Source organism: Chionomys nivalis, chromosome 15, assembly GCF_950005125.1.
Source record: "Chionomys nivalis chromosome 15, mChiNiv1.1, whole genome shotgun sequence".
In the NCBI taxonomy this organism is placed as follows: domain Eukaryota; kingdom Metazoa; phylum Chordata; class Mammalia; order Rodentia; family Cricetidae; genus Chionomys; species Chionomys nivalis.
In genome coordinates this window covers 23837024-23850205 of record NC_080100.1, presented here as the reverse complement: position 1 = coordinate 23850205, position 13182 = coordinate 23837024, and the positions used below count along the sequence as shown (strand labels likewise).

At 39.4% G+C, this 13182-nt stretch overlaps 1 protein-coding gene across 2 annotated transcripts in view; it reads right to left on the bottom strand.

The window, feature by feature from the left end:
• Window positions 1-9731: 9731 nt before the first annotated feature.
• Nipbl (NIPBL cohesin loading factor) overlaps window positions 9732-13182 on the bottom strand; it is a 155818-nt gene continuing 152367 nt past the window's right edge. Inside the window, exons 46-47 of one of the 2 annotated variants that reach the window (XM_057789441.1) lie at window positions 12182-12370; window positions 9732-11633 (exon numbers count right to left, since the gene is read on the bottom strand). In XM_057789441.1, coding sequence (XP_057645424.1) covers window positions 11268-11633; window positions 12182-12370 — 555 coding nt within the window. In that variant the 3' untranslated portion in view covers window positions 9732-11267. Of the gene's footprint in view, window positions 11634-12140; window positions 12371-13182 lie in introns of both variants that reach the window. The other variant, XM_057789442.1, reaches the window with a different exon arrangement.

Sequence of the window (13182 nt, the reverse complement as noted above, 5' to 3'; positions counted from 1 at the left end):
GCTTCTTATTGGCTAGCACTTACATCTTAAATTAACCCATTTCTATTAATCTGTGTATCTGTGGTTGTGGCTTACTGGCAGGGTTCCAGGGTGTCTGTCTCCTTCAGGTGGCCACAAGGCATCTCTCTGACTCTGCATTTTTTTTCCCAGCATTCAGTTTAGTCTTCCTACCTAGCTCTACTCTGCCCTATCACAGGCCAAAGCAGCTTCTTTGTTCATTAACCAATAAAAACAATACATAAAGAGTTCCCACATCATCTCCCCTTTTGGAAGTTGCATTGTAAGAAACTCCCAAAACTCTAGAATTGACAGATACCTCTTGCTGCCCAGACCATCACCCAAAGTGCTTCTGTAACAGTTTCATAAAGCAGGAAATTTTAAAGACAGTTCAGCCTATATTTGCAGTTTGTCAGTCACTTTCTTCTGTGTCCTCTAGAATGTCTGGCAAATCCTTTTATGAAGCTGGAATCCTGAAGGACTTCCTCACCTTCTTTAGGCAACTCAGCAGTCATTTTTCTGTGGGTCCTGCATGTCCAGTTTATACAGTATAACATCAGGCAGTCCAGGCAAGAGCAGTTTCTTGCCCAAATAGCTAACAAACTTCATAACATGTCCATCATCCTCTTGAGGTAGATTGGTGCTGCCAGGAGCAGATATGTCTCACTGTCATAAAAAGTCCTAAGTTCTTAAAACATTTTAAATGTAATATTCTATTAGTCTATGGAAGATTTGATGAATATCTATCCATCGGAAATATATCTCTGTACAGCCTAACTAACCTAACTAACACAACTATAAGTTTGACCATTATAAATGACTATCCATTAATCTGTATTTCTTAACTATACATTACATTTTTAAATGAGCTGTACAAACACAATACCTTAATCAAGAGCAGAAATACACATATAGCAAAATTGACCTTAAATTTGTATCAATAAACCAAGAGCCATATCAATGCCAAGTATTCATGTTTATATAGCATATCCCCCTTTAAATGTAAACAAACATTTATAAACAATATTTGGGAATTTGGGTATAATTCTCTCCAACTGCTTCCTGCTGTTTTTTGGGCAAAGTAATTTTAGGGGTTTATGAAGACCTTTTGGGTAGTCTTGGTCCATCAAACCACATTAGTCTAGAAGGAATCCATAGGTTCTCATCCTCTGTGGAAACAAAAGCAGAACTTCTTTTCCAAAGCAACATATCTTTAGACCCAAATTTTGAAGTCAAGATATCTTTAAAATATACATGTTGGTTTAGATTAGCAGCTCATACAATGAAATGTCTCTCCGTACTTATTCACAGTCAAAAAATTCAAGGAAAACACAATAATATGCATAATCCAGACTCTCTGTGTATTTTCCATCTTCATGTGGCTTATTTTTATTACTTATTTTCTATAACTTTAATATTTATTTTATTATCTTTACTCCTTTAATCTATGACTGTTTGTACTCTTTTATATTATAATTGTCTATATTCTTTTTCCTCTCTTTCAAACCTACATGGATTTATCTAACACTGTGACAAATTTAGAAGTCATTTCCATCTGAATTTCTATGTATTGAACATGTATCTGTAATTTTTTGTCAGGAGCACTTGTTTTTTAAATGCTAAGCAGGTGTGGCTAGGACCAACTCCAAGGTCCTGCCTGTTGGCTCTTCCCAGTCCAACATAAAGGCGGCATGTTCACTGCCTTTGAGAGCCATGCACATTGCTCCATTTTCATGCACACAGCAGGTCTATGTTGCCATTAAGCAAGTTGTAGCACCCTGCTCACAAACCCCATTTAAATGCTCTATAGTTGGACCTCCTGAAAGAGTCAAAGTTCACTCTGCCAGAAGGAACCAGGAAGTTGTTTTTTTTAAAGAAGATTTTGCAGTTTTTGCCACTAAAGCTGAGTCAGGAAACCTCTTAAAGGAGCCATGTCTCTGCTTGCTGCCGGTAAAGAGAGCCTATCTGAAAAGAAAATGATGGCTACCAAGAAGCCATGCTTAACTCTGCTCTCTTGTACTTAGAATACCTTTCCACTCTCAGGTTTTATGGATGTAGTCACCCATGTTGGCGCCAATCTGTTGTTGGAGGCTGCTCATTTGTTCCCAGCTGCTCAGACCCGAAATAATTACACAAAACTGTATTAATTAAAACACTGCTTGGCCAATCACTTAAGCATATTTCTAGCTAGCTCTTACACCTTAAATTAACCCATTTCTATTATTTTATGTTTTATCACAAGGCTCATGGCATACCAGCAAGGTTCCGGCTGGCAGCTCACATCTTTCTCCTCTGGTGGCTACATGGCACCCCACTGACTCTGCCTTCTTTATCCCAGCATTCAGTTTAGTTTTCTCACCTAGCTCTACTCTGCCCTATCACAGGCCAAAGCAGCTTCTTTATTCATCAACCAATAAAAACAACACATATACAGAAGGGAATCCCACATCATGCACATGCATACACATAAAGGTTAAGAAAAAGGATAGGCATAATGATTCTAATAAAGAGTAGAGTCCAAAGTGGTCACCTTTATAGAGAAAAATTAGTTGGGGGAGGAAAGGCATGTCAAGCAATATGCTTTTTAGTGGCAAAATTAAAGTTTTAACTCCCCCCACAGTGATACACTTTTTCTAACAAAACTATACCTACTCCAACAAAGCCACACCTCCCAATAATGCCACTCTTTATGTGCTTATGGGAACCAATAACATTTAATTACCACACACACCCATGAAGAGATATCTTAATCTCACCAGTGAAATTCACATCACCACCTCCCAGCAGTGCTGTTAACTGAGGACCCAGTCTTCAACACATAAGTCATTGGAGCACATTTAGAAGTTATGGGGCTAGAGAGATGACTTGGTCGCTTGAATGATTCTTGCAGAGGTCCTGAGTTTCATTTAGTAGCCACATTGTGAGGTCTCTCACAATGACTTGCAATTGCAGCTCCAGCAGATTTAATGCTCTCGTTTGGCCTCTATGGACACTGCAATCAAGTGCACAGATCCACACATACATACCAAGACTCACATAATACAAATTAAAAAAAAAAATCTTTAGTGAAGAGACCCAAGGTTTGAATGGTGTTTCAGTTGGTAAGAGCACTTGTTGTTCAGTTCACAACACCCACATGGTAGCTCACAACCATCCATGACTCCAGTTCCAGGGGATCTGATGGCCTCTTTTGCCTTCTATGGTACATGGCTCATAGATACATATGTAGGCAAAACACTCATATGTAAAAAAACCCAAAACCACAAAAGTCAAAAACCCAGACCATGACTCCTACCTGTGTTTTTCATCTTCATTAGCCCTACCATAATGTGCCTAAATAATTAACTGTTGAGGGAAAAAACTAAGTATTCACATGTATGTGTGTAAACCTGTCCATTTCTCTACATCATTTGGTAACTTTTATGCCTGTTAACTTCTGAGGCTTTATCTGAGACTAACTTGGCATAGAGTAAAAAGCCTTTCTGACCTCCTCCCAATTTTCCAAACTTTTATTTATTTATTTATTTTTTGAGTTTGGGTATAGTTTATTTAGTGGGTTATGGAAGTTAAGGGGAAGGTGGAGAAGAAAGGGGGGAAGAGAGAGAGGGGGGGGAGAAGGGAAAAGGGAGGGGAGAGAGAAATGGCAGCCACCTCTTCTGAAGAGGGACAGGGAGAGTCCAATTTTCCAAACTTCTTTAGCACTACATTTCCCTTCTACAATTCTCCTTTCTATGTCAGCACTCAACTGTAGTTAAATATTTGTGTACTTTGTGGTAACTTCCCATCTCTACTACAATAATGCATACTTATTTGTCAGTGTTTTCATAGTTCATAGAAGGCACTCAGCAAATAATTGCTGAAGTAGAATGTGCAACACTCAAAAATAATGAACCCAGGATTGATATCAAATCACCTTTATGACAAACCATTAATACATAAGGAAAGAATAAGTCAAGGTTTTAGTTTAGGACAGTGCTGAGTGTAGTCTCTCACTCCCTGTCCTCTTCAATGCCAAAACTCTTCTTTGTACCCCTCGCACCCTGAACTCACTCCGAGAAACCGTCTTATGAGCTATCTGATGTATCATCCCACAACTCCACTTCTGCTCAGCTCATTACACACACTCTTCCAATTCCGAGACCTCTGAACCTCGGCCCTGCAGTTTCCTCTCACCTACTTCTCCATGAAGTCCTGTCCCCGTGACAAAGCCCACTCTGGAGAGCAGCTGAACACTACTGGAGAAAACAACACGGCCCTGTAGTCTGCCATCACAGTTGTTCACGTGGCAGCCAGTGATGGCCTGCAGTCTTCCACACCTCCACAGGCCTGGCAGGCCCTTCCCTGCCCCTGTTCCCAGCCTCTGGGTGCAGGCTCTCTTCCCTGCCACTCTTCCAAAGCTTTCCACCCATTCCCTGATCACAAGTCACATGCAATCCGGTTTTTGCTCTCACCCTCTTTAAAATCACTCTCCTTAAGGCTAAAATTTACATCACAAATGGAAGACCTACCATTTTTCTATCTTGGTTTCTGTATTCTCCCGAGTGACTTTCTTCTTTTTCCTTCACAAAGTTCATTTTCTTCCATCATACCTTAAATGCTGGTAGCCTCCGTGGTCTCTCCTTGGCTCCATGCTGCCTGTCTTTTGTAGTATGCATGCCAATGACTCACCGACACAGCCTGCCCCAGGCCTCACATCTAAAGAGCCATACATATGAGTATTGTACCATCTGACATTACCCGAATGACCCATGGGTACAAACTTTGAGTATGTTGAAAATTTAACATTGTCATTTGAGCTAGAGGAACTTGCTAGCTATCCTGCACAGTCATTTTAATTTGTTCCATTCAGACAACTGTTAAATTATTTTTATTTTTGTTTTTATATAAATTTATTTAACTTTATTTTATGTGCATTGGTGTGAAGGTGTCAGATGCCCTGGAACTGGAGTTTACAGATAGTTGTGAGCTGCCATGTGGGTGCTAAGAATCAAACCCAGGTCCTCTGTTAGAGTAGTCAGTGCTCTTAATCACTGAGCCATCCCACCAGTCCTTATTTCTACTTTCTAAATGTATTTGTAACTCGGCAGTCTTTTTATTGATATCACCCCCACCCCACCCCTGGTCAGTGGCTATCTGTAAGACTTAAATGTTCTCATCTTGACACTCTTAAAATCTGTATATAGCAGAGTAAGCTCTGAATTGCCCCATTTCCAGGCAAGGGCTCACTCTATCCCTTTAAATACTTTACATATAAATGGTCAAATTGTAATGAGTTGTCTAAATGCACATCCTGTTTACGAGCCAGGCGGGTTTATGTAGTCTTTTTTGGCCCATTTTCCAAGGGTTAGGAAGGTAGTTTGCCACCCTAGCCAGGATTTCCTTATTCTCTTAGCTTCATTTGATATTGAACTCTATGCATATCCATTTCTCTACTCAATATGGTGTTTCCATCCAAAGCAGAATTTGTTCCTCCATCTCCCTATTTAAAGAAAACACGAAAGCTCCACCTGTGTAAACCACAGAAGAAAGTTAGGGATTTAAGCTCTCACAAATGCTAGGTGATTTTTATTTATGAAGCTTCATTTTACACTGTTTGAAAAACACATGCCTTAAATCTAACACTTAGAAAAACTCAATTCCAGTTTAAATCCTCTATATCAAAGTTTAAAAAAATAGAAAACAGTAAAAATACAATTTTTCATTCTCCGTTTATCTAATAGTATGGCAGACACCATAAAACATCTGTGAAAAGTGGGGTCTCTCTGGAAAAAAGCAAAGGCGAGGTTTAGTCATTAAGTAGCCTCCCTTCCCAGCTTCACCAGGAGGTGAATAACGAGTTGCTTGTACTCACCTTGGCGGTAGGAGCCTCATGCTGCTCTTTAGAACAAGCTGCTGGACAGCACGCAGGTGTCACATCTCTCGTTTTCGTCTGAAGTGTAAGACTGTTATAGCAAAAACGGCACTTTTGGAACTTGGGGTGGGGTGACTGTGGATGTCTTGAAATTACGTGTGCGATATTGAGTATGGATTAGTTCCATTTCCTAAAGGACTTTTCTAACTCAACAGATGCCCAAAAGGCAAATGGAAATGGAAAATGCTTAAGATAACCAAGAACAAGCGATTTCTCAGATCCCTCCCTCATATATTGATATATATTTTAAAACTATGGAATAAAGAAATTCAATATTTGGTTCAGGTTTTACGAATTTTTTTTTTGTTTTGCTACAAGATCTAAGTCTGAGAATGCTTAAACTTTATGCTGTCATTTCTTAATGGAAGAAAGTGTAAAATTCCAGATGAATAGACAGTAAATAACTATTTTCAAGGTTGTGACAGATTAATCAGTCACTGAGAAAAGTTCTAAGTAAAGGCTTGAAGTCCCATTCAGCATGAAGCACAGCACACATGAAAATATATACCACAGTCCGAAAATCTGCTTACTCTATGGAGCAATGAACAACTCACATCCACCTGTCTTTGGCTCCAAGTGTTGGGATCCAGTAGCAAGCTTAGTATTTGCAGCTCGAATGCAGAGGGACAAGTAACAGGGCTATTTTCTGAAAACTGCATCTTGCTCACTGGATCTCTAGGGCACCTCCGTTGTTATACAGGCTCAAGCATTAGTGAACTGGATTATCCCTCAAACCTACAGCTCGGTTAAGAAACAGATAAAAAAACCAGAGGACTGGACATAGATAAAAGACCTTCGTCTTCCCGCAGGGCAGAGAATTTGGACTGCTCTTCAGTATCGAGAAGGAGGGGGAATGGGGTGGGGGGAGGAGAAGAGGAGTGGGGATAGGTGGAGGGGAGTGGGGGGAGGAGCAATATCTGGGAGGAGGGGAGGGAAATGGGGAACGGGGAGCAGGTGGAAATTTTAATTAAAAAAGAATAAAAATAAAAATAAAAAAAGAGGAATTAAAAGAAAGACGCAGGAAGTCACGTATTGTCTATACAACAATCAAAGCATTACAATAAACGAAAAAAAAAAAAACCAGAGGATAACTGTAGCCCTCCATTTGAAGTAAACTGCTTTCTTAAGAACCCAAGAAAAAACTTTCTTTAATAAACACTTTTTACAAATGAAACAATAAAGATACACAAAGAACCCCCAAAATATGAGGTTGGATTTTTTTTTTTAGGTGGTGAGATTTTATTGTTCTCAACATCTATCCTGAACTGGGCTCAAATGATCCTCCTGCCTCAGCTTCCTGAGAGTTGGGACTGTAGTTGCTCATAAACATAACCAGCTAGAAACTGAGCACTTAGTGGGCATTTGCTAGCAAGCGAGTATTAAAGATAACAGTTATAAATGTGCCTAGGATTTTCTCAGATGCCTGTTTCAGGGGATGCATGGGGGGTTTAAAAGTGTATGAGATGGGGCACTGGGTATGTGGAGTTTCTTCTAACAATTTTTAAAAAAAACTAAACCAAAATTTCAATGAGAGGGGAGGGAGGGAGAGAGCACAACACCCTACTTTCAACAAGTAAGCCATGCATTGCTGATATTTTAAAAAGGAAGAGGTTTGATGGTAACCAGTCCACTGTCAGGGACAGAATCTAGGACCTCAGAGACAGGCTACCACTGAGCTACACACTACACTGCGCAGAGACTTCTGCCCTTATTTTCTGAGACAGGGTCTTGCTGAGTTGCTTTGGTTATCCTCAAATGAGATCCTCTGCCTCAGTCTCCAGAAATGAAATTAGATGAGCTACTTACATGGTTTTTAATGACCATTAGTCAATACATTACACAAATTTGTTTGGTTAGAGATCTATCATATCCAATTGTCACTCAGTTATTTTAATCCAATTTCTCACAGAGGTATGTTTAGAATAAGAAATTCAAATTCAGCAAAACTCAATGTGCAATAAATATACCTCCACTGATGAAAGTTACATAGAGTATTAAACATACTCACCAAAAATGAACAAACTGCAAAACATCCAAACAAACAGGTGCGGGGTCCCCTCCACTTTACCCATGCTAGACTGACTATGTCACGGAATAACAGATACTGTTAAGCTTCGCATATTAGTATTTGGTGGAGGAATTGGGCGAGTTTTAAAGGTGGTGAATCACACTTTAATCTCAGCACCAGGGAGGTGGCACTGCAGTGACTGCGCTAATGAACAGAAGTTTATTCGTTTATCATTACAGGTTCCAAAGAGCAACTCACCTGGATCTCATCCTAGTGACCCAGAGTCTTTTGTGAACCTGAAAGTGAGGGGAAGGAAAAGGCCAGTTCCTCCATTTACTTCCTAAGTTGAATTCTGAGAAATCCATTAGGGAACATTCAGCTTGAGGGGCTGAGAAGATGGTAGCCTATTCAGTAAAGTGCTTGTTAAGCAAGTATGAGGTCCTGAGCTCGGATCCTCAGCATCCATCAAAGAGCCAAGCACAGCAGCCTTGGCCTCCACACACGTGCCCATGCATCTGCACATGTAATAAGCAAACAAAATTAAAGGCACAGCAGCTTGACTTACCTGTCTTCATCAGACAAAGCGTTCAAAACCCTGGGGCTTGAGTACCTTGCGAACAAGTCAAACAAGCACACTGATTGAAGTAAGCTATTTTTTTCTAAAAACTGTTTAAGATTACTGAGTTCTAGGAAATTGTAGACTTCTGACTTTTCTACCATGTATATTTTCATATGGGCAGCTTTTGGAAACTAGACATTCTTTGCTAGAATAGTAAAAGGTTTTCTTTCTTTCTTTTCTCTTTCCTTTCTTTCTCTTTCAACAGGGACTTACTGTGTAGCCCTGGCTGGCCTGGAACTCACTATGTAGTAGTCAGGCTGGCCTTGAGCTCAGAGATCTCTCAGGTTTTGCCACCCAAGGGCTGAGATTAAGGGCGTTCAACCACCATTCCTGGCTGCAACAGTTTCTTTCAAGGAGCGCTGCAGAAGACATCTCTTCTGATGAGGACTCACTCATGCCAAGAACACATCTGGTCTTGCCCCTGTGCGTTCCTATACTACCTGTAACTTCAAGTCAGTACGAGTTACTCATCTATAGCAGTTAACCAACAAAGCAGTTTAAGCCTGAGCTTTGTAAATCCCATATGCTTGAAGTTTAATTTTCTATGTTTGACTACCAAGGCCTTAACTTCAGTGTTATCCCTTAGAAAGGTCATCTTTGAGATACCTTCAACTTCTGAAAGCTCTGGTCTCATGTTTAAGAGTCACTCACTCCATTCTGCTGGCATTCTGCTTACATTACTAACAGCTTAGAAGTTATAGAAAATCCCAGTAACTGGTGAACAGGAACCTACCTCTGACCAAGGAAACAGATTTATTCAGGAATCTGCTCTAAGGACAAGTTTAAATAGGATTCCTTACCAGGTATGTGTGCACAGGGGAGGGTGAGATGGGTCACGTGACTATGGACCAATCTGTCGGCCCGGGCTGTAGTTAGTTCCATGCGAGCATGGACTCCATAGTGATACAATGTCTCAGGAAACAAAATCAAAGTTCTTGTACTCCTAGGGAGACCAGATTCCTTTGGGGAAGAAGGGTTTCTTTTCTGTAGATTTCAACACTGTTGAGCCTGAAAGCTCTGAGCCTATCATCCTCATCTACAAAATGGGAACAAAATATTGTAGGATTTTGTGAGACGTGAGAGACAACAAGCATCGCCAGACACAAAGCACTTAAGAGTTGCCTTTTAAACTCAAGTTTATTTAGTATTCTCTAGGCGGGACTTTTATATTTTCTCTAGATGGTATTTTCCCCGTACTGATAGACTGCTGTGTTTATAAGCTTCCTCAAGTCTACTTTAGACGTAAACACTCCAGGGAAAACCCACTCTAGTGCGCAGTGAAGGGAAGGAAGGGCCATGCAGCTGGGGGGAAGAAAACAAACACAGCCTTCAAGCAGGCGTTCTCAAAGACCCCACATAGGAAGTAGTTTGGAGGTATTTTCATCGTGTTTAATAGGTGTTCACAAAGAGGAGTCGTGGCAGTCACTGTTCCTCACAAACTGAGTACGTTCATTTACTTGCTGGTTTTATAAAAATTTAACATTTTAGAGATCATTTAAAAATCAGTACATATAATAGCCTCCCAATTTAGTTGAAATATCTGTAGTAACTAATCTATATGACAATTGTTCTGAAAACATGTATAAAATTTTTAGGCTACAAAATGAATATCCCAACTAGTAAAATTACTCTCAGCATTAAAAAATAGCGTGTCAAAATGTAGTGTGTTTAACTAGGAAGTGTCACACTTAGTCAACTCTATTTCTAAAATAACATGGCGTCACTTTAAGAGAAATGCGGTTTTTCCAAAATAGCAAAATTGTTATCTTTCCCCATGGTTTAAAAAATAAGTATTACCATCATGACATCACTAGAAAGAAATGGAAGCATACAAGGAATAAACTATAGTTTCTTTTATATCAAAATGTACTCTTGAAAATGTGTTTGGCACAGTGCTAAATCATATATAGTTAATACTAAATATTGCAGGATACAATAAACCCTGGAGCTGTTTACACCCTCTTATGGGAATGAAAATAATAGATAGCAATTATCAGAAGTCAGCCTGTACAAACTGTATAAACAATATTTTATGTTCTGCTTTGAAAACCAATGATATAATAAATTTTACATAAAAGACTGCAAAATAATATAAATGGATTTAAACAGATCTTTACAATAAGAAATTCAAATGGAAACAGACAAGTAACAAAGAGAAGTAAAAAAATTTATTGCAGTATTCGCTCCACCAGACGGCCGGGGCCCTTCTCGTACTGTTTTCAGGGTGACCTAATACAACAAAATCTACATTTACAAAAGCTCCTTCTGCAGGTAGGCCACAGGTACTGCATGCTTTGTTCTCGACAGAATAAATTATATGTCCAGGAGAGTCTGCCACTTTACAGCCTGGAGAGACAATGCTTCCCTGGAAACTGGGCTAAGCTAAAGAAAGCCATCCGCTTAGGTTCAACTCCAAGAACACTTTATTAAGAACATTAACAGACTAATTTCCAACATTCACTTGTTTATTTTTTAAACAGAAAGTTTTTTCCAAGATATAAACAATTTTGTTAAACTATAATACAGTGGGAGTAAAAACGAACCGAGAAAGGTCTCTGCTGCACAACAGCGAAGGGAGCTCCCACAGAAATGTCTGCCCAACATTCCTTCCTTGTTCCTGCATCACAGGGTCCACTCTTCAAAAAACTCATTTTTTTGCCAGAATGTTGATATTTCAAGTTTTTTTGCCTTTTAAAAAAATTCCTGTAAATTTGGCTGCATGTACAAATTCATTAGCTGGAAGTCCCGTCCTTGGCGGCATACAGGGATCGTAAAGTCTGAACAACTTTATTAGTCAGCTTATTAGCACTCGTTAGAGCAATTTTTTTGTAAATAATGTCTGACTCTTTAATAGTGTCTACCCAAGGCACCAGTTTGCGGCCATCGCGGCGCTTAGCCTCCGTCCAGGAGCCACTGTAGGAGCCTGCCATCCACTGAACACTGAAGCCACTGCTGGTTTTCTGTACTACTCTTGCAATTTGTGGTCGATCTTTGTACTTTGGACAGCAAATAGCGATGACATCCATGACGTCAACACTTTCATTCATCTGTGCTGCCAACTCCGTAGAGTCTGAATTTCGTTTTGACCTTCTCAATGACTAAAACATTGGGAGGGGAAAAAAGACCAAGTGTTACACAAAAGAATTTTAGTGAAATTATCGTTTTTATTGCTTTTAATCCCTTGACGCCGGGAGTTGGGATTTCCCAGCACACTTCCATTGCCGGCAATGAGACGCACCGTGACCGCCAGCGCCAAGGGGTTAACATATACTTGTAAAACCATATAACTTTTAATTTGTACCCGTGTCTTTACTCTTGATATATAAAATTATATGTACATATAAACCATAAAGCTACATAAAACTTAGCAACAATAAAAAGGATAGCACACATTAATACAATCCAAAAAATTATTAACCCTTTATGCTGAATAAATCTCATTTCTGTTTTTTTTTTATTATCTTTTATGTTAAACTTTCTACAAAAGGATGTATAAATGGTTGAGTAGAGAATCTCTATCTACAAAATGTTTTGTTTTATAGGTATTACATTACTTGTTGTACATTTAATAGACTGACATATATAAGCACATAAAATCATTTTACGTAATACGCTGGGAAATACGTTGACTCCTCCTCCGCCTCACCCCTGAAGTGCCTCCTCCTCTATCCTCCCCATCACTTTCATCATCTTCTGTCTCTGCTGCTGTGTTATTTTTAGGGCTGCCTCCTCCAAGCAGCGAGGTAATTGCTTTGTTCCGAGCATTCGTACTGGCCGACACCTCGCCTTCCTCTTCTTCTTCATCAGGGTCCAGGTGTTCCATGAGAAGTTTAAACTGAAAAAGGATTGAGAGTTTTAAGTAGATAGGCAATGTGTTTGGACTGGTGGCCATGTGGTCCCTCTCCTAGTTACTGCTCTCCCACGGTTGCATGAAAGCACACAGACTGCACACGGCTGATTCATTAAAATTTTAGGCAATGGGTTTGCTGGAGGTGGATCCAGGTCACCGAGCATTCAGGTGATAAGCATGGACACAGACAGCTTTCTGCTTGTTTTATGCTATGTCAAAAAAAAAAAAAAGATGAATAATTTTAAAAATTAAAATAATTTTTAAATTAAAAAAATTAAAGTTTGAAAATCCAATAGTATAAAAACAATGGTGTACATTTGTGTTTGGTTATAAACAATAACTATAATACTCGTGTTACTTACTCTAAGAAAATTATAACATAAAAATGTTAGGACAATATTCTTTTTTTAAAAGAGATTTGTTTATTTATGTTTTTAAGTGCTCTGTCTCCATGTACATCTTCATGCTGGATGAGGGCAATGGATCCCATTATAGACGGGTATGAGATACCACGTGGATGCTGGGAATTGAACCTTGGTTCTCTGGAAGAGAAGCTAGCGCTCTTAACCGCTGAACCATCTCTCCAGCACCCTAGGACAGCTTTCTAAACATATTCCAAAAATAATATTTTAAAATTTCATTGTGGTAAAATGTACATATAATTTAGTACTTTAAGTATTTTAGGTACCTTCACTGCTTTGTACAGCCATCACCATCTTCCACCATTTAAAGAGAAGCTCTACTCCCTAAACCTGGCAATCTTGATACATCTGCTGTTATTTTGGGTGTGCTTTATG